The 25,974-nt window shown below is 35.8% G+C and overlaps 2 protein-coding genes across 2 annotated transcripts in view; one reads left to right on the top strand and one right to left on the bottom strand.

The window, feature by feature from the left end:
* UHRF2 (ubiquitin like with PHD and ring finger domains 2) overlaps positions 1-20,979 on the top strand; it is a 77,167-nt gene extending 56,188 nt beyond the window's left edge. Inside the window, exons 7-16 of the mRNA XM_031606167.2 lie at positions 3,438-3,561; positions 3,928-4,035; positions 8,062-8,166; positions 12,906-13,012; positions 15,377-15,539; positions 16,026-16,163; positions 17,584-17,707; positions 18,092-18,252; positions 19,454-19,552; positions 20,389-20,979. Of these exons, the coding sequence (XP_031462027.1) occupies positions 3,438-3,561; positions 3,928-4,035; positions 8,062-8,166; positions 12,906-13,012; positions 15,377-15,539; positions 16,026-16,163; positions 17,584-17,707; positions 18,092-18,252; positions 19,454-19,552; positions 20,389-20,535 (1,276 nt within the window). The 3' untranslated portion in view covers positions 20,536-20,979. The remainder of the gene's footprint in view (positions 1-3,437; positions 3,562-3,927; positions 4,036-8,061; positions 8,167-12,905; positions 13,013-15,376; positions 15,540-16,025; positions 16,164-17,583; positions 17,708-18,091; positions 18,253-19,453; positions 19,553-20,388) is intronic.
* A 3,661-nt stretch (positions 20,980-24,640) lies between these two features.
* GLDC (glycine decarboxylase) overlaps positions 24,641-25,974 on the bottom strand; it is a 37,728-nt gene continuing 36,394 nt past the window's right edge. Inside the window, exon 25 of the mRNA XM_031606160.2 lies at positions 24,641-25,270. Coding sequence (XP_031462020.2) covers positions 25,127-25,270 — 144 coding nt within the window. The 3' untranslated portion in view covers positions 24,641-25,126. The remainder of the gene's footprint in view (positions 25,271-25,974) is intronic.

Genomic DNA, 25,974 nt, shown 5'->3' with positions numbered 1-25,974 from the left:
TATATACAATTTACACTATTCATATTTTTAACCTGTCTGTGGCTTAAATGAGATGCTAATCCTTTATAAATGACTATTAAATAGAACTCTATTCTAATAAAGTTTTCCATTATGTAGACATCATTAAATGTCCAAGGTGTCAACAGGTAACATTTTATGGAATGTTTTCGGGCCTTGTGATTAATCTTTGAGGAACTGTACACTTCACCTAAAAAGTCCATTAAGTGGTGTGGAAGTTTCAACGTTCTCTGGAAATAAATATCTCAGTTTATTATACTGTAGTGGATGCCACGTTCAAAGTAGGTTTGTGTATTGGTGTCTAATGCTGTGCCTGTTTTCTATGGCGCTGCATTTTTAAGGAGCTACTTCAGTGTTTATGCTGATGTGTGATTAAGCAATTGAGAGCACTAATACTGACAGGTGTTTATTAGTGTGTACATTTGGCCTCACAGATATTATTGTACCTTTTTCCTATGAAATTGCTTCATTGAGAAGAATTGTATTCACTGTTTCTTGGAAGAATTGCTGGCTTGAAACAGTATCTAAAAATATTTTCAATACCTGTGGAAATAGGTATGGGTTGTTGGAACTAAAAATAGCATTTATTTCAGTATTGCCTGTGTACTTTCCACTTCTTTCATATGCAAAATGACAGTATGCTTATGCAGCAATGTTTATTATGCAGCATATTAATCCTAAGCATTTCCAAGATTAGGGCAGATTGCTCTTCTGTACGTGACATATCCTTCCTTCCTACTAATTGCCAGCATTAATGAATTGATGTCATGTACTGGAAACTTTTCTCAACACGCAAGTGGTTTTTTTATTATTCATTTACTGCAGTCCTTAAACACTATTCTTACCTAATAATGCTCAACTTTTGGGCATATCAGCTGAGAAGTTCCTATTTGATTTCATTCATAATGTTTGGTCCATATGTTCTTCCGCTCTTATCCAGTACTACATTAATATTTAGTCATGATGAAGTTTTTGATTAAAAAAAAATAAAATATATATATATATATATTAAAGAAAAAAAAATATATATATATGCTTCAAATATATATGATCCCCTCCCACAAAACCCCCAAATCATTCGTTTTACTCTTAAAAGAATTTATTCTCACCAGTTTCTCCTGCATCTTCAAATGAACAGTGCATTTACTAATTGGTTTACTTGCTGAAATATCACCAGCCACTGGTGTCTCTTTCTAGAGTGCTAAGATTCTCTTGGCCAGCTGAGTGCCAAATGATTGTTCTTAATTAGTTAACTGCTCTGACATTTCACTGGCCCCCATTCTTTTTCAGAAGCTTTTTATGAGATGTTCTTAGGAGTTACCCTAAGTTTTTTTGTCTGCTTTGAACAATATGAACCTTAAGATTTATTTACGTAACTAAATTGCCACATCTGTGAATTAAATCATTGGGTGGAAGTGGTACTGTTAAGATGATGTCTCTTTTATTGTTAATTTTGAGATATTTAGTGATACCAGGCCTCTGCAGTCTTAATGATTGTTTCAGTAGAAGCTGTGCAGTTACACTTGGTAAAACGGTGCCTCCTATGAAAGAGGATGTCTGTGTCCTCACAACTTCTTGGAATCATAGAATGACTTGGGTTGGAAGGGACCTTAAAGATTGTCTATATTCTTTTATACTAGCAAAGGGTGATGGCTTGTGATTCTTAACTTCATGCTTAATCTAGTTTACTTTACAAGTGGAAAAATTTGGCAAACTACCTGTAGGCTATTAGGTCTGCACTTTGGAAAATGATTATAAGATTCTTTTTCAGAGAGGAGGCTATTAGTTTAGCACTGATGCTATACACTATTTAATATTCCAAACAAACCTCAATTAAAAAGTGTGAAGGTAGTATGGTTATCCTATCATGTAGCAGAGAGTGTCGTTGTTAACCTTGTGAACTTACATTATCACACTTAATGACACAGAGTTGTTTGAGTTGGAAGGGACTCCTGAAGGTCATCTGTTCCAACTCCCTGCAGTGAACAGAGACATCTACAGGTAGATCAGGTTGCTCTGAGCCCCAGATAGCCTAACCTTGAGTGCCTCCATGAACAGGGCACCTGCTGCCTCTTTGGGCAACCTTGCTCCACAACCCTTATTGTAAAAAAATTTCTCTTTATGTCCAGTTTAAATCTTCTGTCTTCTAGCTTGAAACAATTTCCCTTTGTCCTGTCACAACAGACTCTGCAAAAGAGTCTTTCCCTTCTTTCCTACAGCTCCCCTTTAGATACTGAAATGCCATTATCAGGTTTCCACAGAGCTTTCTCTTTTCCAGGCTAAACAAGCCCCAGCTCTCTCAGCCTTTGCAGGGGAGATATTCCTTCTTTGAAAGTGGCTACTGCATGCTTTTTTTCAAACAACTACAATATCATTCAGGGCTTTAGCGAGAGAGAAATTCAGCATCTTGTATTATTTTTCTTTCTTTTTATCAATGTAGTTTTGTTATCTAAATGGTTCAACACTTTTAATAGTGAAGGCTGTTCCTGTGGATGTTGATCATTAATTCTCCTGTTCATAACCAAATGCAAAAGTTCATTAATAAATTCAAAACAATGGTAGCAGTAGTAATAGTAGCTGTAATGATGGTAGTAGTGGTAGTCATCTAAAGTAAGTTATCAATGCTGTTAAAGTCAGGTTTCTTCCGCTAAGGCATATGTGCCAGACTTAGCCTATAGCAGCTGGAAACATGGATAGTCACCTTTGCACTGGCATTCTTGGAATGGGATGAAAATGTTATTAGAAACAGTAACAGAACCAGAGTACTGCTTTTCTCTCTCTGCTGAAGTCACTACATACTGCTATCTCCTTCTTTCCTACCAGGTTGGCTTTGTGTTAGTTGGAATGAGTTCCAGTGCTTTATTTCAAGTGCCTTAGGCATTGTGGGGTAGGATTGAGTGTGTGTGTGTGTGTGTATCCGTGTGTGTGTGTCTGTCTGTCTACACATTTCAGGGTTTCTTGGCTCTGTTTCACATTTAGCTATCTATAATGAAATGTAGGGCAGTAGAAGCAGAAAATAAGGGTAGAGTGGGCAGGACATACAGACAAACCATAACCACTGGTCAGCAGCATAGTTTAATTGTGCCTATCTTCTTTATATGGTCTGAACAAGAGAGGACAGAATGAAGAGAGAATACAGGAAACGTGGGACATCTCACGCATCATGAGAAAGAGTAGAGAAATTATTGCCTTTAACACTCTACCTTCAAAAATATTGAAATGCCCTATTTTAAATTTGACAGTGTTTGTTCATGTTGGGTTCTTTTTTTTCACTGCAGGCTTTAGCTGCTTGAGAGTGGTATTTATTTGCTAGTTTGAAATATTCAGACAAGATAAACCGATTGACACTATTTTGGCTACAGGAAATGTATTGCCATTATTATGAAGTAATTGAGAATTTACTAAAACCGTTTTTTTAGGTATTGTCCTTCCTGCAAAAATGATTCTAATGAAGTTGTAAAGGCTGGAGAAAAGCTCAAACAGAGTAAAAAGAAAGCAAAGATGCCATCTGCCAGTACTGAAAGCCAGAGAGACTGGGGCAAGGTAGAGTGTATTTTAGAAATAGCTATTACTCTAATTGTTCATGTATGTGCTACATCTGTAATTATATATGCACTACACAAAATTCAGTACTGGGTTGCACAGACGATAAGACAATGTTGAATCCTGCCCACTATCAGCTGAAGAGGTGGAAGAATTATTAAGTTGACTAGAGGTAAAAGCAAAAAGAACAACTCCCAATCCCCCCCAAAAACTGTAAGAACACATTACTTAAAATATTCCTTTTAACAATTCTTAATGCATTTTAATGTATGTCTTTATTGATCAGATTTCCTGACATCTGCCTCTCATTTTGCAACTAAGTTTCAATATTATAATGCTAATTCATTCTGTTGGATGTGTTTTTAGGGCATGGCCTGTGTTGGTCGCACTAAGGAATGCACTATTGTTCCTTCAAATCATTATGGGCCCATACCTGGTGTTCCTGTTGGGACAACTTGGAAGTTCAGAGTTCAGGTATGTTGTTTCAGTGTAGCTGAATTAAGAATAATAATATATGAGTTTGACCTTAACAGAAGTTTAAATTGATAACCAGGACAAAATAAAGCAAATATATTACAATACTGGAAGTGATGACAATTGTAGTGTAATAGAAGCATACTGATTTTACAATACAGCTAACAAGTAGTCTTTTAAAATATCTGAATCCTGTTTTAATTAGGATAGATTAATTATACCTGTTAAAACTCCAAGTAGAACACTTAGTGAACTGTCATCCCACTTTGGAGATTTAGGCTGTGGATTTAAAAAATAGTAGAAGTTATAACTGTAAATAGACTCTGATTTGTGGTTCTTTTTGTTGTTGTTCAGACATAACTAATGTTCAACTCTTTATTTAAGTGGGTGAACATCTTAAACCAACATAAGTCTGTACTGCTAGATAATTATCTGATCAATCAGAATTAGCTACTTCTTGCATACTCGTTTTCTGTTGCAAGTATTTCTTACGGTTTATGGTAAACTAGATAGGTAAAAAATCTGGCTGAAAAATAATGTCACCTGGACTGAAAGGGCAGTTAATTTTCCCAGTCCATTTCACATGCTGGTTATAGAACTACTGAGGCAATACACAGAGGGACTGAATGTTTATCAGTATGGTGATAGGCACTTTATTTGTATACATACAAATAAATATAAATACATACATGTATATGTGTGAAGTGTTCTTTATATAAAAAAGGGTGGAACAATCAACAACTTTTTTTTTTTTTTTTTTTTTTTTTTTGCCAGTGCTAGTTTTTGTGGTTTTGAGATGTCCAGGAACCTACAGACTTTACCATAGTCTTATCTGATATCTCCAGTTTTTGATTTATTTTTGATTTTTCGCTAATTTGGTCAGGAAATGGATAGCTCTTCGTTTTCAAAATCAGTTAATTCTATGTCTCTTACGTGTGTTGTGGATGGTAACTGAGTGTTTTCCATATAATCTGGAAGAATAGGAAGGTGGGTTTTTTTCTGTATTTAAGGAGGAGCATGACAAGCTTCTCCTAATTTGTTTTCTAAATCTTTCATCACCTGCTTTCTCATGAGAAGAAGAGAAATGTTTTATTATTAAACTGTTAGAAGAAAACACTTAACAGAGTTTTTTTCCAGTTGAGATGTCTTCATACTGTCTGAAGAATTCAGAATTTGGGAGGTTGTGCAAGTTTTAAGGCTGAAAAGGTTTGCAGCACGTATTTTCCACATGGCAACAGTTTTTAGTTTCTTTTCTTTATAGAAAGCAGAATGATGAAGTTGAAAACTAAACTAATTGATTCTTTCTCACCTTAATGTGAATGCTACCATCAATACAAAGATTATTGTTAATTAATCTTGTGCTGTAAAATTATTCTGCTCATTATCCCAGTGATTTTAACAGACAAGTAATTGATTAAGAGTTAAATGCCATATGCCATTTTCATTCTTTGGGATATTTTGTTGGCCTCTCTGTGTTTGAAGGTTTGTTTGTTTGTTTGTTTGTTTCTTTAGTGAAAGGAATTAAAGGAGTTATATTTTTACTACTTTCCAGATTAAGTATGGTTTCATAAATAAGAGAGGTTTCTAAAATCAGGTAACAACAAGCTTCTAAAGTCCATTATGCAAACTGAAAATCTCAAAACCAAGTTTTTTCACTGCTTGAGCAGTAATTAAAGTTTTGAGTTCGTATTTCTGTTAGAAGTTCCACTGATTGTTAGAAGTTCCACAAAAGTGGATTGTTTTCAGATTCTAGTGCTTGTAGGAAAAAGGAACAGAATTATATAACTGCCTTTGTCAGAAACTTGAGCAAAGTATGATGATTTTGTGTATATATGTGGATGTGTAACAGACAGCAAAAAGCAATTACCACTTATACATAATCATTTTAATTTTTTAATTTTTACCATTTTACGTAATCTAAAAAATAAAGGATTGAAATGTTTTCTACGTATGCATTTAAATTGCACTTGTATATTTCTCATATGACCAGTACTCTTTATGAGAAATAGGTTTGTCTCCGCAAATCTATGAGAATTTAGAGTCTGTAGTTTCTTTATTTTTATTTGCTTAGTTTTTCATGACACAAACTCTCTTTTCCCTAGAAGGAATTTGACTAAGTATTGCCTCGGGAGAGAGCATCTGAAGAGCATCTTTGGCATGAATTACTTACCAGAATTCATCTTTGGGGTGAATCACCTACCAGAAACCTAGATTTAATTTAATAAATCCTGGAAATGAAAGAAGGGAGGGAGGAATGAATGAAAGGATGTTTGATGCAACAGGAAAAGGGATCGCGATAGTGAGGCTTTTTTAATCAGCATGCATGTAAATAATCTGGAAAAATTGTCAAATAACTGATAAAGTTAGGTGAGAGTGATAAGTTGTCATGCATAGTAAGCAGGGGGTGGGGAACAGTTTTAACTTCATATGAATTGTACTGGGCTTTCAGCTATTTTCATCATTATTATTTAGGAAAAAGATCTTCTAATAGCTAGTCTTGAAAATATGCCGTCTTAATGCCCAGTAGTGATGATTTTAAAAAAAAAAAAAAGTAAATCAAGAATTTAAATATGATGAAAGGAAGGACTAGGAAAAACAGCAGATACTATAATCAACAGCAATCAGAACTATTAAAGGAATGGCATAGTTTAAAATCAACTGAAAGACTTTTCATATGTGAAGTTAGCTAAAAAAATGCAATGGAGATGAAGTTTGTAAAATGAAGTAGTACAGTATAAAAGGCATAATTATGGAACAATAAACATACATCCATAATACAGAAGAGGGTTCATCAGAGCAAAAAAGATCAGCTAGTTGAAGTTCATAAAACAAGCAGTACTCTTCTCTCTTAGGTACTATGGATTAGAGAATTTTTAAGTACTTTAGGAAGTCAGAGCCACAGACAGCTAGATGCTGAGAAACTGTGCAAGGGAGTATCATTGTATCCGTGCATATTTTTCATACTGTGCACAGCTGCCTTCTCTTATCTGTTGTTAGAAACAGCATTTTTTGCCATCTGGACATTTTATCTGATGTGTTGTAGTATGATAAATGTGCAAGACTGCACCAAAAGAATGTAAACTCTTAAAGAAGTTACTTAAGTATATTGAACGGCCAAAAAGGTTACAGGATTGAGAGGGGTGGAATCAGAAACAGATGAAGCCTAGATTTAAAGGAATGTGGAGAGATACGAAGGAGGATCCTAATTGCTTTTCTACTGGGGGGTCTTACTTCTATTAATTTTAAATTTGCATCATGTACTAAGAAAACATGTAATTTAACATGATACCCCCTTCTTAATTCACAAAGAGTTTTTAAAATTTAATTTGAAAATAGCAAAGAGATGGTTAATACATAAATTTCTGTGGTAAGTGTATCCCAGCAGGCTTTACTGATGTTGAAGGTTTATGTTACAACAGGAGCTCTCAGATGGTCTGGTTGCAGCTTAGTTGCATACTCATAACTTGGGAGTAATCCTGGTTGGATATAAGCTATACTTGATTGCAATGACTTCTTCTCTTTCATTAGGCTGTGTGATAGTATTCCTGAGTTGGTCACAAATTAGTAAGTAGCATATTACTTCAGTGGTACCTGACACAGTGATCTTTACACAGGTCACTGTGACCTTCCATAATTAACAGATACATAATGTTACCAAACTGGCAGATCTCCATCTTTGTTGAATTTTTCTAAACGACTGTGCAAATGGACTGTAACTGTAAGTCCAATCTTAAATACTGCTTGGAAAGAATAATGGAAGATTTTCCCAGAGAAGAAAGTATATATTTTCAGCTTCCAATGTCACTACTGCTGTATGTTGTCCTTCCATTTTTTAGGTGACTTTACTTTTGGCTTTTCTTCATTAAAAACAAATGAAATTCTCACCTTTAATGGCAGTTTTATATTAACTGTTTACACAGTTACCCCTATACAATTTTTTAAGCTGAAAGATCATTGTTAAAAGTGACTGTAGATGACTGATTAGTTGGATAAAAATGTTAGAAACTGCTGTTCTTCTGTTACCAGGTGAGCGAAGCAGGTGTTCACAGACCACATGTGGGTGGAATTCATGGACGCAGTAATGATGGAGCTTATTCACTTGTATTAGCTGGAGGGTTTGAAGATGAAGTGGTATGTCGTTTGTTAAGCAATAATTTTGCTGTTCTAATACACTAATGTTTGCAAAGATAGAGGATTATGAACCTTCCTGCTTATACAGATATGACTGTGAGAAGAATAACCTCTGGTAACAAATCAAAAGTTCTCAGTGTTTTGAGGAGAAACATACATATTTATTAGGGAATGCTTACGTGTATGTGTATTCTTAAGCAAAAAAATTAAGCCAAATTTTACGTCACATAGAGTAGTTAAATTTCAGTATGCTTTCAGGGTCTGAATTTGGTATTACTTAAAATTTTTAATTAAGCGCAAGTTTTACATTTTACATAGATGTATTACATTTTTTATTGATTTAAGTAAGATAGATGCCTCATTCTTTGGGTTTGTTTACATAATGTGTTTATTTTAATGAAGCAAGAATAAAAAGTTTCTATGAAAGATTCCATGAAGTTTTGAGGGCTCTTGACTCCTACTGGGAGATGCTTTCAGAACTTCTTGGGAAAGCCTCAGTAACTTTTATTATCATCCCAAAGTTGCTGAAAAATTTTCTACTTTGGTGTTACCATCTAAATAGAGCAACAAAAGCAATTGTGTTGCTAAACAAAACAGAAACCGTGTCCAATTTTCTTCTCATTACGTTGACAAACACTTCTTTAAGAATAGATTGCTGTTCTCTGCAACCAAATAATGTTTATAAAAGGTACATCCCTTCCTGCAGATCTCTTCCACAGGTAGGATTTTGAATCATGCATCAGGGGAAGAATAAAACAGTAAGCAATCTGTTGTTTTGACAACATGTGTAACTGGTAGTCACCAGGAGAAAGGCACTGGAGAAAGAAATGAGCATCTGAAATAGCATCAGAATGTAATGTATTTTTTGCCAACAGCACCTACCTTCTGATGCTGCTGCAAGATGTTGTCTCTGAAGATGTCTTTTTGCTAAGCCAGTCACAAGAGGAGGTACTTAGTGTTGGGGTATTTTAATATTTCCTTTGAGTCAACCCCAACCCAAGCTCTAGGACCTTAACTGGTGAATCCCAAGAATATGCTCAGTAACTGTAGCTGCATTCTTGGTATGCTAAAGATATTTATTTACTTCGAGTTGTGTTTGTTTGTTTGTTTTGGTGTTGATACTGATGTTCTCTTATGTCTGCAGCTATCATTATTCAGTTAGTACTGTTTAATAAATTTATTTGGATCTTTTGCATGCCTTTTCCAGTTCAACAAGGTGGTACTGTGTTAATATGGGTTTTATGGACATTTAGATACTGTCTTAGCCTTGGTGACATACATATTTTTCACAAAGAATAGTTGGGTAGAAATATTACAAGTAATACCTAAAAGTGCATATGAATGTCAGGGTTTTTTTGCAGTTTTCTGAACTAAGGTGCAAGGGAAATAATTTTTATTTCCAGGTGCATTTTTGCTCAGTTTTTTTTTCATATCCCAAATTCTAATTTTCAGTTTACTTCCACTTCACCTGTCTCTTGCAAAAAGGTTGAAGTGAAACTCCTACGTGAATATCCAGAGAAAAATAAGACTATAAGAACCATTTTTCCTCCTTTGAGAATTTTAAATGAAAATTTTGATAAAATCTGCTTACTTCTAGCTATTTTATTGTATGTAATGAACGAAAGAGTGGCAGCTCTTATTTGAATTGCAACAATATGACATAGTTAACTTGTGTGTAAATTTTTACAAGATTGAGAAATAAATGCACTTTGAAAAATTGTTTTATTGTAGAGTTATAACCTTTATTTGTGTACTATTTACACAGTCTGCTAATGTGCCATCTTAATTCTCTTCTTGTGGCTTTAAATTAACTATTGTATCTAAAGACCATCAAGACTGACAGAACCTCAAAATAAGTGTGGTATACAGCTTTATTATTTATTTATTCTAAGTATTACCTGGATCGCTTGAATCCAGTGTGAGCTCTCCTGAAGGAGAGAAGTTGTGTCCTAAACAATTTTTTTGTATTATCTTTCCATGCTGTGTTACCAAGGAAACAGTTCCTTGCAGATTTTCTGTCCTCTGTTTTACACCACTGAGAATCCAACACAATAAGTTCATCACAGCCTTTACAGTGAGAATCTATCTGTCAACTGGATTGAATAAAGAGTGAAAACCTCATGTCTGATGCCATGAAACCTGCTGTTTTCAAATGCTGCCTTGTTTTCAGGGCTTTTCAGAGGTTTCAGGGCTTAGCTAGTTTGGTACCAACTTGTAACTCAGATGTAATGTGAGATAATTCAAGTACCTCATTATACAATAGACACCAAATACATTTCTTCTCACTCTTAATTATTATTCATCCACTCTTGCTACCTGGGATACTAAGGATGTTCTTGACGTAATCTGTTGGACAATAGCTTCACCACTCACTTATAAATGACATTTCAAATTTGCACAACAGCTTGTATTCTGTGACAGTCTTCTGTCCACCTCTTCTGTTATTCCATATTGTTAGCTACCAGTCCATACAAGGTGCTAATAGGAAAAAATACATTTCTGGTATCATTTTTTGAATTTCATTGTCCTGTCTGTACCTACATTACATCCAGAATTATTTTCACATTCTGATAAGCCTTAGTTTGCCTATTTTGACTGTTAGAACTATGCCTGTCATAGTAGTCTTACGTATCTATTTGTCTGCTTTCCTAATTGGGTGTAGAACCTTTGTTTGTTCTGCTCCTATCCATGCTTTTCCAAAGTTCATTTGATTGTTTCTAAAACACTGAAGAGTATTTAAAAACATTGAAAAACAATTTTGAAATTAGTGTTTTCTGTAAGAATACCTTAAGTAAAGGACAAAGACCTTATTTCCAAAGAATTCTACAAGAACAGAACTACAGACAGCATTAAATATTAAAAAAAGGGGGGGGGGGGACCAGATTGCATTTAACTAAGCATTGGCAATGTTAATTCCCATTTTTTAATCTAGTTTTACATTATGTCACATGGGTTCTGATTATGAACGACTAATTTGCTGAGATTCTTTCTTGCTCTTTTCATGTATTTTCAAGGAAATGTTAGTTATTAATATCATCAGTCTATTCCTTTCATAAAATTTTCAAGGTTTTACTTTTCCATTTTATCAAGCCATGAGTTTCTTGCAGGACTTCATTTTGCATAAAAACTAGTATAAAGTTAATTCTTATGATGTTAATCATTTATTTGAATGCAAGAAATAAAATAAGAATGAGAATAACATTCAAATTCCGTATAGAAACACAACTTGGCCAAATATGTCAATTTGGTTTCCTCAACTTTGCAAAAACTTCTTATTCAGTTCTTAGAATGGGCATATTCATCAAACAAATCCATCTCTATTCTTGTTATCATCTTTGTGTAATCTGCACATTTCTTTTGCCATTATTTATTTAGCAGTCATTGAGAAAAGACCAAACAACTCAATTCTGATCTCTTTTAATGCAGTTTATTTCATGTCCTTGCTTAATAAACACCTCTTGTTTTTATAGTCTTTCATTCTTCTGAAATTGTTTCATACGCTTTTCTTGTGCAGCAGAATTCTACTTCTAGTTGTTTTGTTTGCTTGTTGTTTTTGTTCGTTTTTGGAGATTCATTGAGCACAGATAAGCAGACTGTTTTAGGAAAGGGTTAACTAGAGTTTATACAATATCTTTGTTAGGTTTAGAGGGTTTTTTTTTTTTTAACTTGTTGATGGCAGAGGCTTTTTTTTTTGCATCTGTATGAATCTTTGGAATGAAATGATCTAATACTGCATCTGAATTTCTTTTGGATTTTCCCTACACAGATGAGATAATTTCTATAATTAATTTATGGCCTTTTACAACCAACATTTCTATTTCCAATTTTCCTTTTTTCTGCTATTGTCAGCCATTAAATATCTGTAACAGTCTAGCAATGGATCCGTAATGTCAGTCTTTTAATAGTGTTAAGAAATTGCCTGAGTTGTTCAGAAAGTTACTGTAAAAATTCATAGAAACTTTACTTTCCTATGAAGTATTTACCTTATATTATTGATTCACACTTCACACAAAATTTGTGTCTCCATGAGATATCATTTTAAATAATTCATCTTTCTAGAAATTCTTGAATTTTTTCAGGGTGATCTGACTTTCTGTGATATAGTTTCTAAGGAAATTAATAATTTGATTTTAATCATTCTTTTCGTACGTGGCAGAAGATGGCAGGCTGATGAATTTCTCTTGAATTTAAAGAAAATTCCCTGTAGGAATTCTACTACATAACTGCCTCAGCTTAAAATGTGAATCTAAATAATTTTAACCTCTTACCACTTCAGAATAGCTGGAACTATTCATATACTAAAGCATCTAATTTGAATTTAAGTACACATGGCTCTGACTTATTAGAACTCAGTCCCTTGCACTGAGCTGAAGTGATGTCTCCAAGCTATTGATGATGTATTTTGCAAATGCTATATTCTTGTAAACTAAAAGAAGGCTCTACTTAGTGCTACACCACTTGCTAGAATGTGTTATTAAAGAAATATTTTATTTTTAAAAGTAGTTTTTAAAAAAGCTGTAAATATCAATTTTTTCAAGGCAGGCAATTTTTTCTAATGCAGATTTTTGCAAGTATTGTAGGACAGTGATAGTGAAATAGAAAACATATGTTTCCGTATCTTGGACTATATTTTTTGTCTGTCAGAGTAATGAGCAAATGAAGTTACTTTTTATTTATTTTTAATTTATTTATTTGCTTCAATTTGGAGTGTTAAAACCAAGGATAATCTTCTTGCACAGGATCGAGGAGATGAATTCACTTACACTGGGAGTGGAGGTAGAGATCTTTCTGGCAATAAAAGAATTGGAGAGCATTCATTTGATCAGACATTAACACACATGAATAGGTAAGTTTTGCAAATAAAATTAGGAGGTATTGCAAAACCTTTGCTGTAGTGCTTTAATTAGAACAGACTTTCTGTGAAATTTATTTTGTTCTCTGTTGTACATGCTACTTTGTGAAAACTATGGTGCCTCTCGCTGCTAAGGGGTGTTTTATCAAGCATTATATTCTGTTAGTTTCAAGAAACATTTGCATGTGAATGAAGTAGACTGTTTTGTTATTGTTACAGCCATTAGCCATAACTCTGGTTGAAATTGTCCCAACGTTTTCTTCAGGAGATCTTGTTTTAAGTTAGAGAAGTTTGTCAGAACTCTTGGGTAGAACTTCGAGATTATTCCAGATGATTCTGTTAGACTGATTTATGAAAATTAAGCGTGAAGAGAGAATGCTCATTTTTCCTTAGTAAAAAAAATATTTCATATTTAGATAGTTTGTACTTCCATTGTAGTATTGCAGAAAAAAATAAGGAGTTAAGCTGCTGTGTTATAAAAAACAATGCTTTAAAAAGAGCATTTGTATCCAAAGAGATTAGTTAGACATCCTCTTAAAGTATTTTTGTGTCCTTTAAAAATACTACATGAGTATAGGTGCATAATGTCCATTAAATAGCTGACCACAGAAACAACTCTGGGGTGCTAGGACTGACTGAGACATTTGTTTGCTAGGCTTCCTTTTTGTTGTGATGTGCTGCTGTCAACCAGAGCAGAGAGGAATTCTTTCTGGCTTTTTGGTGGCATTTAGAGGAGAGAGAGAGAAAGAGAGAGGAAAAGCCAGATTGGATATGAGAAAGGAAGGGAAGGAGGGAAGGAGAGAGAGAGAAGATGAACCACAGCAAGGAAGGAAGGAAGATGGAAGGTTTAAGCAATGAGTTTGCTAGCATTTTCAGTGAAAAGAGCAAAATTCCTTTCAGAAATAGAATTAAAAGCTTGACTTCTTAGCATCAGCATTTCTCTGCTTTCAGCAAATAAAATATACACTTAGAAGGCTTTGAGGTTTTGTAGCATTATTTTTCATGCTATGAATGAATATGCATATGCATACACATATGCAGTATAGCAAGGTGCTGCTCTCCACTGCTGATTTCAGTGAAAGTTCTCAGGCACTTTGGTGCACAGGATTGTTGTGATTCCATGTAGTAAGATGAGATTTGTTTTTTGCTTGTCCAGACATTTTTCTTTTCTTTTTTTTTTTTAAGCTTTGTTTTTATACAAAAAAAAATATTTTTAGAATCTACATTGTGTACCTCTACCTTGCTGTTGTTTACAATATACAGATTTTGGATTTATACCAGTGCTGCTTATTGTTTCTTCTTTTCTGAGATAAGTGGTTTAATTAGATTGTGGCAGCAAAGATACTGCAGCAGTTTGTTCTGGTAGATATTCACTGTTCTGGTACAGGTTTCTAGAAGAGGGTCTTCATATAGAAACACAGAATGCCTAAAGCTGGAAGGGGCCTTAAAGATCATCAGGCTCCAACCCCAGCCATGGGTAGGGCTGCCCCAAACGGCCTCATGCTGCCCAGGACCCCATCTGGCCTTGAACACCTCCAGGGATTGGGCATCAACAACCTCTCTGGGCAGCCTGTGCCAGTGCCTCATTGCCCTCTGAGTAAAGAATTTCCTTCTAACATCTAACCTAAATTTCCCCTCTTCAGTTAAACACTGTTCCTCCATGTCTTATCACTATTAGACTGTGAAAAAATCAGTCTCCCTTCTGTTCATAGGCTCCTTCCAGTACTGGAAGGCCACAATGAGGTCTTCCCTGGGCCTTTTCTTTTCCAGGTTGAACAAGCCCAGAAATACAGATAATGCGTAAAATGATGAAGGATAAAATGCTCATCCTTGAGTTAGCAGCTGTTATTTAACTCCTGCTCTAACCAGTTTATATGCTGTGTGAGGAACTTCAGTTTCACAGAGATTATTGGATAGTTTTGGTGCTTTTTACTATATAGCATTTTTCATTATTTTTATGCATGTGCTTAAAAAGTCTAAAAATCTGCTGTTACTGGGGAATAACGGTAACATTTTCCTTTATTTGTAATTTCTCTTACTTTTCTCAATACTATCCAGGAAAGAGTTATTTTTAAAAATGAAGGATATTAAATATGAAAGGAGGATTTTTTTTTATTGCATTTACATATACAGTCTGAATTTTCATCTTGACCATTGGCAGCAAGATATTTTGTGTTCCTTTTTCTTAATTGTACATGTAACTTATTGCTTCCATCAGTTCTGCAGTTGTTGAAGATTATGCTTTAAAGTTCTGTGCTACTTGATAAAGCATAAATAAATAGCAGAAATAGATATGATATAATTACTTTATTTCCCAGAAATATTTTTTATGAAGCGATTTGATATATCTGTTTTTAGGGCACTGGCCCTTAACTGCGATGCTCCACTGGATGATAAAAATGGGGCAGAGTCTAAGAACTGGAGAGCTGGTAAGCCAGTGAGAGTGGTACGTAGTTCAAAAGGACGACGGATCAGCAAGTATGCCCCAGAGGAAGGCAACAGATATGATGGCATTTACAAGGTATTTTGATTTCTACAAGGTACAACATAATATTTTTCTAGAGCTATTTTAGAAAATCTTGTATGTTTTACGTTGTAAATTCTTTGTTATTACTTAAAAGAAAGAATTCTTTTAACTCCAAGACAGCATTTTAGCTATAGTTCACTCTGCAAATAAGTGAAATCAGAGTAGTGATAATAGAATGTAATCTGTAATAGGTTATATGAACTTGAATATATAAGCTATACATGCTTTCCAGATGATATTTGGCAATGGAAGTCAGATAATATCCTCACTCCTTTCAATTGTGCTGTAGATTTTTGTATGTTCAGAATCTTCTCAGCATCTGTGTTTATCAAAATCAAAAAGCTTTTGCAGATAGTGGAAGAGCTGCTTTATAATAATGAGTTAGTTTTCTGGTTTTTTTCTTGAATAATTCAAGTGGGAGTATGCGCACACATTTGGCTTGTGGTAAAGTAATAGCAGAAACTCTGTATTTTTCTGTAGGTGGTGAAATATTGGCCAGAAATTGGAAAATGTGGATTTTTAGTTTGGCGCTATCTTCTGAGGAGAGATGATGTTGAGCCTGCACCTTGGACTTCTGAAGGAATGGAGAGGACAAAGAAACTGGGTCTGAGTGTACAGGTTCGAGTCAGGATCGCTCAGGAACTGTTTTGTTTTTTTTTTTCTTCAACTCAAGTAAACAAATTCCAAAAATAGAAGTCAGTTATATTAAATCCCTATTTTTTTCTTGTACTTCACAGTGATAAAATCAGATACCTGCAAAACACAAAAAAAATTATCTAAAGACTGGAAAAATCCTTTTAAACAAACAAAGCAGAAGGAAGTTTTCTGTCGTAGCAGTGAAATACTCTGCATATATATGTGTGTGTGTGTGCATACATATATACATATATATATATATGTATATAAATTAAGAGTTTGAATCCAGTGATAATTTTCCTGGACAGAATTTTTTCAAGTAATTGTTCTTATGGTTGAGTCCATCTGAGAAATCAAAAAATATGTGCATTTGTATGTTTTTCTGTACGTGTAGCTGAGGAGCTTGTAGGGCTATTGTATTTCAGATGCAAAAATAAACTAACCCATAAGGACTTGGGCCTTTTCCACCGTGAAAGGTGGAAAAAATCACTACACTTTTCTTATCAAGGCAATGGTTTATCATATTATGTATCATCATATTCAACTTTGCATTTGGAGAAAACTTTGTGTAGTTCATAGAATCATTGGGGCTGGAAGGGACCTCTGAAGGTCATTGAGTCCGACCCCCATGCTGAAATAGGTTCCATAGTATCGGTTGCACAGGAAATCTTCTGGGCAGGTTTTGAACATCTCCGAAGCGGGAGACTCCATTGCCTCTGGGGAGTTTGTTCCAGTGCTTTGTCACCCTTAAATAAGTTTTTCCTCATGTTTGTATGGAACTTCCTGTTTTCCAGTTTATCCTTGATACTCCTTGTGCTGTTGCTGGTCACCACTGAAAAGAGCCTGGCTCCATCCACTTGACTCGTGCCCTTCAGATATTCATAAGCATGGTTAAAATACCTCCCTCGACCTTCTCTTCTCCAGGCTGAAGTCCCAGGTTGCTCAGCCTTTCCTCACAAGGGAGCTCCAGTCCCCTCAACATCTCTGTGGCCCTCAACTGGACTTTCTCTAGAAGTACCCTGACTGCCTTGAGCTAAAGAGCGTGGGATTGGACACAGTTCTGTTCTGGCCTTGCCAGAGCAGAACAGAGGGGGAGGATAAACTACTTCAGTCTGCTGGCTACACTTTTTAACATACACCATTAGAAGGGCATAGATTTAGATGTCGGTTTCCTTTTAATACAGTTCAGTCTAGATTAGATCTTTTAGCTTGGCTACGTTTTCTGGAAAACAGACACTACTTTAAAACATTTTTCCATCATGCAGGATTTTAAAAATTATTTTTTAATTATTTCAATATGTTGTCATATGGTTTTAGAGTCTTTTAGAAATCAGTCTTGTTCATATTTGGGAATCTGTGTTTGCCAGTGGGTTTTGTTTTAAATCTGTGCTTTTTATTTTAGTATCCAGAAGGTTATTTGGAAGCCATGGCTAGTAAGGAGAAGAAAGATAAGGTTAAAAAGCAAACTGTGAAACAAGAGCCAACCAGCCAGAGTAATGGAAACCAGAAAAGAACAATTGATGATGGTATTTCTTCTTATTTTTTAGCTTTCAGCAGTGGAGTCTGTCATGTTTGTTTATTGAACCAATAGCATGAAAGCTTCTCAGAAGCATGAAGTTATTTGGAATACTAACATAAATTGCAGTGCATATTCTGTAATAAAGTAGCAGCCTAGGATCCTAAGATTTTATTTAGTACTTGTAAGGCTTTTTTTCTTTAAGCTCAGTAGGAAAATGAACTTTGCAGCTCAAAGCAGTGCTGAGCTGAAGTGAATTTGAGTAGGCATTTGATTGACACATTTTATGGGTGTAGTTCATTTATTCCCTTTTAGAATCAGTTTTACCTTCCCCTTTATTAATTTAGACTAACACAAAGATATTACTGTGTTTGATGGTCATCATCTTGAGCAGGTATTGAGGAATCTACAAATACACCTAAAGCCATGAGAATGGGAGATGGAGGGAAAGGAGAAGCTTTTCAGCTGACCCAAGAACAGCAGTGGCTGATTAGAGAAGATTGTATGAACCAGAAACTGTGGGATGAAGTACTTGCTTCTCTGAAGGAAGGACCAGTATGTTTGCTGCATGCTTAAATTTTTTATGTTTTACTTTTTTTTAGAAAAGTGCTAGGAGAAATCTTTAGTCTCTCTTAAGACATAATTTGCTTGTTGAATGGTTGCTGAATACAGATTGCTTCTAGCACTGTTTTTATTTGTAAAGCTTTGATTTGAAGAAAGTATTGTAGATACAGCAGTGTAGTACCAAATCCTTGTAGGGTTTGCTGTTGATGACTAGCTTCGCACCTCCATAATAGAGATCAGAGTTCTTCTTTTCCAAAAAGCATTAGAAGTGCTTTTTTCCTCTTATTATAAAGTTAGAACCTTTTGTTTGTTTTCTATTCAATGTCTGTAATGATTGAAAAGAATTTCAGCCGAAAATTATTCTTAAGCAGTAGAGATGCATGGCTTTAAAAAGGAGAAAATGGTAATTTAAGAGCAGTTGAGTTACTGAAAACTCACTTTTCTACAAATTCATACCTATTGTTTTGGTAAGATTTCCATTTGATTGCCAGTAAAGGCAATAGGAACTACTGCAAACATTGGGTAGCTGCTATGACAGGTTTTTGGTGGAAACCATCAACTGTTTTAATTAAATTTGAATAGAGATGTAGCTAGAATTTTATTCTTACGGGAAGGAGGAAGATGGTTTATGTAGAGGTGTAGTAAATGTGAGCAAAATGCAGATAACAGTACCAGAGGCCATGAAAATACCCTTTATGTATCTTATCAATATACACTTGATGCTTATTGTCTCTGGAAGGTAGTTCAGTGTTGACTGAGTCTTGAAGACTACTCTAGAAGAGCTGCAGTGTAAGCAGTCTCTTTGCAGAGTGAAGCTATGTCTAACCATTTTTTAAATTAAGCTTAGCAACTTACAATAATTCTGTAATCTTTTTACTTACTGGTAAGTGAGTTTGGGAAGGGAATAACAGCAGGGTTACACAAGAGTCCTGTGAGTTAATCCACAGATTACACACATTTTCAGAGGCAAATCAATTTTATTATTTCCTCAGCTTAGATCTAAGAGTTGAATTTCACACGAAAATTCATAAACATTTTAAATGTATATAGAATTACCAAAGCTGGGCAATATCGTTTTATATATAACATATATAATTAAAATAAAAATACTTTTGTTTGTGGGTTGTTTGTTTTTTTTTTTTTGGCATGCCTTTTAATAGTTTGTCTTTTTTATTCCTTTGCCCTACATTAGAATTTTCTGAAGAAACTGGAACAATCCTTTATGTGTGTCTGCTGCCAGGAGCTGGTTTACCAGCCAGTGACAACAGAATGCCTCCACAACGTCTGTAAAGTAAGAATAAGCTTGGTTGTGCTCTGGGCTGTCTTCTTGGCTCTGAGACTCCAGACACTGGAGCCAAAATGTATTTTAGAAAGATGATAATTATTGCCTAGAATTCTGGGCAGTAACTTGCTGCATGTTTGCTTTCAGTGATTGCTGTGTAATTTTAATTTTATGTAATAAAGAGTGGAAGTGAGCTTAGTATAAACTCAGACACAGTGAGTTGGGTTTAGCATTGCTGTCGTTCCACTGTGATCAGAGGTATGTTAGGAGTTGTTTTAGCCCAGGAGTCAGATGTTGATAGACTAATAATAAAGGAACTTTTTGTAGTTAAGGAATTAACGACAGATCGTAAAAGTGTGTAACAAGTTGTTTAAAGGATGCAGAGTAAATAACAGAAAATTATTTGGGCTAATTAGAAACTACTGTCTTTAAGGAGTAACTGAGTCTTGTCAGATGAGGTGGATGGAGGCTGTGTCTTAAGCACTACAACCTGTATATACATTCACCTTCAGCTTGGTGGGAATGTCTGGAGTATGGTTGCTGTCTCACAGGGATGCTAGAAAACAGCTGCAGTTGTGGCTCTGATTCACAGCAAGACATTAATGGGAATATCAGCAGGTTGTCTTTTAATCCTTCCGAGGCTCCATGTTTCAGAGTTCTTTTCTTAGATCACTTTAGTCACATAGGCAAAGTTGTGCCCCAAGGGGCTTAGTAATTACTTCTTCTTTTTTCTGGAAGTACAAAAAATTGTGTCTTTAGTATAGTAAATCCTTAGTTTTGGCTGATGAAGCTGTCAGTATAAAAGAAAGTTCCCACAATTCACTCCTCTCTTTTGTCTGTCCTAGAGCTGTTTACAGCGCTCCTTCAGAGCTGAGGTCTTCACCTGCCCTGCCTGCCGCTACGACCTGGGGAAGGGCTACACTATGGTTCATAACAAGATACTGCAGACCCTGTTGGACCAGTTCTTCCCTGGTTACAGTAAAGGACGATGATGTGCTCAGATCCTTCTGAACTCCTCCCAGTGACTTTATAGACAGTTAAGGAGAATAAATGTGGGAAATTCAACAGTGGACCAGCCAGCTTGATGGGACTCAATATGTTGTCGCATTTTGAAGCAGCTCACCCTCTTCCCCTCATAGCCATCTTTTTGGTGTAGTGAGATCTCTTAATTCTCGGCTGTCTTTTAACATCAAGGGTAGTTTGGGCCAGTTAATGAATAGTTTTTAAAGAAAAAAATGAAAAGCTTCAGCTCCCACTGGCCTAGCTGATGCTTGATTTATGATTTGTTTTTTTTGTAACTACCTCAGGACAGAGGAAAATAAATTATGGGGATGACAAAAAGTTAGCGAATTTTTAGCTACACACTGCCTCCTGAATAATAGTTGTGCCTGGTCCGTGTGGTTTGATTTACAAAAAAAAAAAAAAAAAAAAAGAAAGAAAGAAAGAAAAAAAGAAAGAAAAAAACAAAAACAAAACCAAAACAAAACCCCACAAAAACAGCAAAAAACAGAAACAGCACTTAAGCCAGCTGGATTAAAGAACAGCAAATTATGTGGTGTGCATAATCCTTTTTTGTCTTTTTCTTCCATTATGCTGTATTTTTTTGCGAGAACAGGCTGATTTTTAGTCTATTTTTGTGAGCTTCATTGTGCTTTTCTTGTATCTTATGCAAGTTGACTACTAATGACTAATGAGAACAATATGAATGCATTGTTGCTACATTAGTGTAAAGTGATCTGTGTTTTTTGCACTTAAAGAGGGTATTCAAGACACTCTAGTTGTGTAAAAAATATTTCGTATAAAGAACTGCCACTTCTGTATTAGTTAAACTGTATGCTTTTAGTAGGTCTTGTATCAGTGGCAATACATCTACACAGCATTGAAGGCAGTGCTAGCTCGGAGAAGGTTCAAATCGCTTCATATTGTGATCTGAAATTTTATATACAATATATCTCCCCCAAATATACCTTATTAAATATTTTATGATTCAGAAAAAATCGCTAATTTTGTTTTCACTATTATCCTCTCATGTAAATTATATTTTTATAGCAGATTTTTTTTCCAGATTGCTACATATTTTCTTTAGGTGGGTGGCTTTTTTATAAGCTTTATATTCCTTTCATTTATTAGTGATTAAAAAAAAAAAATGTTAAGAAAAGAACAACGCAACATTTATACTCCTGTACAGTAGCAGCTGTCATAGAGCTGCTCTGGTCTCTGCTGAGCATCTGTCTGAAGGAAGGCTGGTGCTGGATTGCACTCCATGTGCCAGAGAGCAGGAAAGCCGCTCTGCCCGCAGCCTGGTGCTGTTGAGTGTTGCCCTCTGGTCATTCATAACCAACCACTCACTCAGATGTTGGTGCTGTTTGGCTTTTTCATGGCCAAAAGTCAGTTTAGTGCCCTACTCACGTCATTCCAATGAACTTCTCTCTCCTTAAACTACCCCCATTCTCCTCAGGAGGCCATTAGCATACCAAATGTCTGTAGGATCTCTCATAATGTAACAAAAATCAAGTGCACAGGTGCTGTTGAGCAGTTTGGTTTTTCGGTGCTTATTAGAATGAGGATTTTTTGTTCAGTAGGTGAATTAGTATTAAGCATATGCTTTGTAAGAGCTATAAGCAGTCTTACATCCTGTTGAATTCTGTGTTTTCCAAAGTGGTAGCTCAGCATATTATGGGGAAACAGATGTAATTCAACCTCTTTAAGGACGGTATGCATTTTTGTGATAAGCCAAGATGCTTTTTTTCTGTTCAATAGCTTTTACTAATTGAGGCTTATATGTATAGTAGCTATGTACCATTTGGAGAGAGAAAACTCTTAAAGCTGTGCTTCGGAACACTTGATTTTTAATTCGTGCCCCAGCCTAACATGAATGTTGGTAGCATTTTTAGTATTTAGTATACGAATGGTTGTTTCTAAGTGAGTGGTTCAGATTTGTGTTTCCAAGGCTTATCTTATAAAAACTTATTTTTAATGCAGGAAAATTAGTAAATGTCATCTTCTAGGATATGTGGTTATTTCTGACTTCTATTAATTACTTCATTGTTATTGAGTTTACTGCTAGTTTACCATCAGCTACAGATTTGTCAGTTTAAAGACAACAGTGGGGATTTCATCAATTGATAAAAATGTGTAAAAAAAAATTTTAATCTCTCTATCAGACACAGTTAGCAAACACCATCAGACACCATGAAAGTGCCTTTTTACCAAACGTTAAAAGTAGTTTTGGAAGGCTTTGTTGAGTTAGCTTGGTAGGTCAGAATGCCTGTCCCTTCCTCACACTGCAAGTGGTGCTTATGGCAGTGTTTTGGTGTTTCATATCTTTTTATCTCTCCCCCTTCCCCAGTGCTACATCAGTAGCCTGAAGAATACGTTTTCAGTAATAGATTCTACATTAGAAAATTCTAATTTTCTCTCCATAAGTAGATGTATTGGGACCTATGTGCAGATCAACCTGGCCCAACCTTCCTTTAATAGGAAGCCATTCCTCTCATCTGTTGTTCTGTTTTTCTATTTAACTAATTCCACATGAATGTCCTATGGAAAGTAATGTAAAGGTTGCAAAGCCAAAAGAGGAGACCCAGAAGTGCAGTGCTTGAGGTGCTGCTGTAAGCGCTATCCTTGTTCGTGTCCTTTCAGAGAGAGCCCCTGGTTATGACTGCCTGTACACCTTCATGAAGAGGTTGTGTAGTTCCTGGTTATAAGATGTAGTGCTTTCTTGAGTGTTACCTGCCTGCTGATTCACCAAATCCTGCTTCACATGGCTGTATGAGTCTGTCACTGCTTGGGAGCCCACTGTGTGTCAAACACAACTCAACCTGCACAGGCCAGCTCCTACATTACTCCAAATCATAGAATCATAGAACAGCTCAAGTTGGAAAAGACCTTCAAGATCAAGTCCAACCACAACCTAACAATACTACCCTGACTCTAACAACACTCTGCTAAATCATCCCTGAGCACCACATCCAAACGGATTTTAAACACATCCAGGGATGGTGAGTCAACCACCTCCCTGGGGAGCCTATTCCAGTGCTTAACAACCCTTTCTGTAAAGAAGTTTTTCCTATTATCCAACCTAAACTTACCCTGGGGCAACTTGAGGCCATTTCCCCTTGTCATGTCACCGGTGAGACCAATCCCACTCTCGTTGCAATCACCTTTCAGATATTGAGAGAGCAGCAATGAGGTCTCCCCTCAGCCTCCTTTTCCTCAGACTAAACAGCCCCAGTTCCTTTAGTCTCTTCTCATAGGGCACATTCTCCAAGCCTTCACAAGCCTTGCTGCTCTTCTTTGGACCTGCTCCAGCACCTCAATGTCCTTTCTGTATTACGGTGCCCAAAACTGAACAGTACTCGAGGTGAGGCCTCACCAGTGCCAAGTAAAGGTGCAGGATTACTTCCCTAGTCCTGCTCATCACGCAATTCCTGATACAAGCCAGGATGCACTTCTTTGGTGTCAAGAGCACTGTCTGTCAGTGTAACTAGGTTTTATAAAAACCTAGGTTTTATAAAATATGGTTTTATAAAATATGACTTGGAACACGTTAGAAGATGACCTTCTTTAACATTTGAGTTCATGCTATTTCACTGAATATGGCATTATGCGTACCCGCAGGACACTGGTCTCAGAGTGCACAATCAGTAGTCTTGGATGGCTAGAGTTCAGGTTTTGAATAATGTTTACACAGGGTGTTGACTTACAAAGCAAAACAAGCTAAGTACACCAAAACCAATATCCAGAACAAGATATTTGAGAAATGATGTAAGGAGAATACTTTGTTAGACAAGATTTAACTCAAACTAAGCACTCACAGTATACTAGAGAAGTTGTCTCATGCTTTCTCAGGAATAAGAGGAAAGGATTAGATGGAACTACAAGGAAGAATTGATGTGATACAGACAGAAGGTAAGTTTGTTATCACTCAGTAAAACTAATCATTGAAAATGACAGATTTCTACACGAAGCCAGCATTTTGCTTCATGTAGAATCTGTTACTGCTGTGGCAGTTCTGACAAATCAGAACTTCAATCTCAGAAGCCTCAGGTCCGTACAAAGTCAGCTTGAGAGTTAAAATTCAAAAGATTATGATACTTAAATTCTGACCAACTTTATTAGAATACTAACATTGGTAGATAAAAAACAGCACAAAATATTAACATTAGCAATGCTACCGGTAGTACATGAAGTAAATTAAACAATCTACTTCATCTGTTTTTACAAAATATAAACAATTAGTCCTGCGGTTAATGTTTATTACTATAGCTTTACACATCTGCACCTTCTCTAATTTCTGTAACTGTATTTTGTATACCACATCACAAACTGGGAGTTAGCTGTCAAAGCTTTAGCACAAAGCAGAGAAAATGCTGAATCAAGGCAACTTCAACGTCAGCTGCTGTGGAACAAACACGTTTTGTTCACACCTACTATACTGATTGTATTTACATCTTGACTGAGCGGTGATTCAATTAACGAATGTGGTGATTATCTAAAATATACACAGTATATAAATCCCCTATCAGGTCTGGGAGGAAAAGGCCATCCTGATGGACTCAGAAACTCGTGCTGGAAGCAGTGTTATGAAGAAGCTCTCTTCTGCTCAGAGAAGGGAGATTCGTAGGCTTCCATTGGTGGGCAGGTACAGACCAGATGTTGGTCTCCATATATGTCATCAATGCGAGCAATCGTGGGCCAAAACTTGCTTTCAGGCTTCACAAAAGGCTAAATGCAGAAATAAAAAAAGACATTATTTTAATTGTTGTGCAAAGCACCTGTGTAAATGTAACAGACACATGAAGTTTCAAGAACAACCAAAATTGGAGTGTGAAGTCAAACATCCAGAGCATTTTCAATCCCATAAAGTCAACAAGTATGTATAACAAAAATGGCAGTTAGTTAAAGGAAAATTTAGATTCTCAAAAAAGTGCATCTCTGTCCTCCAACTGCATCTTGCAAAGAAGCAGTCATGAAATAAACAAAAACTGTGATCTCTTGAATTAGTGGCTAATGGGCAGAAGCCAAAGAAAAGTGAGAGAGACTATCACGATCTGCGCTGTTCAATGCAGTAGTAATTTATATTAAATAAAGTAAAATAAATATAATAAGGTGGTAAACTTCCTAAGTGCAGTTAAATTATTATTCTTTGAAACAGTACATGGCAATAATGCAGATGTAAAGTAGGTACAGTTCAGTTTCAGGTGAGAAAAGTTACACACAGTCAACTGGTAAGGTCATGGAAAAAGCAGTTTTTCATAGTGCTTTCAATTCAAATCTGATACATTGCACCCCAGTCTGTCCTCCGTAGCTGACTCGCATTGGTGCTTCCTGCCCCGTGCTGCTTTTCCATCTCATCAAACCCTCCTCTAAGCTCCTCAGAGCAGAGCACTGAACATCGAATGTGGTCACTGTTTTCAGAGGCTCTGGTG

Source organism: Phasianus colchicus, chromosome Z (assembly GCF_987193195.1).
Source record: "Phasianus colchicus chromosome Z, bPhaCol1.hap1.1, whole genome shotgun sequence".
Lineage (NCBI taxonomy): Eukaryota > Metazoa > Chordata > Aves > Galliformes > Phasianidae > Phasianus > Phasianus colchicus.
Note: the sequence above shows the minus strand (reverse complement) of the source record. Positions and strands in the feature narration are given on the sequence as shown.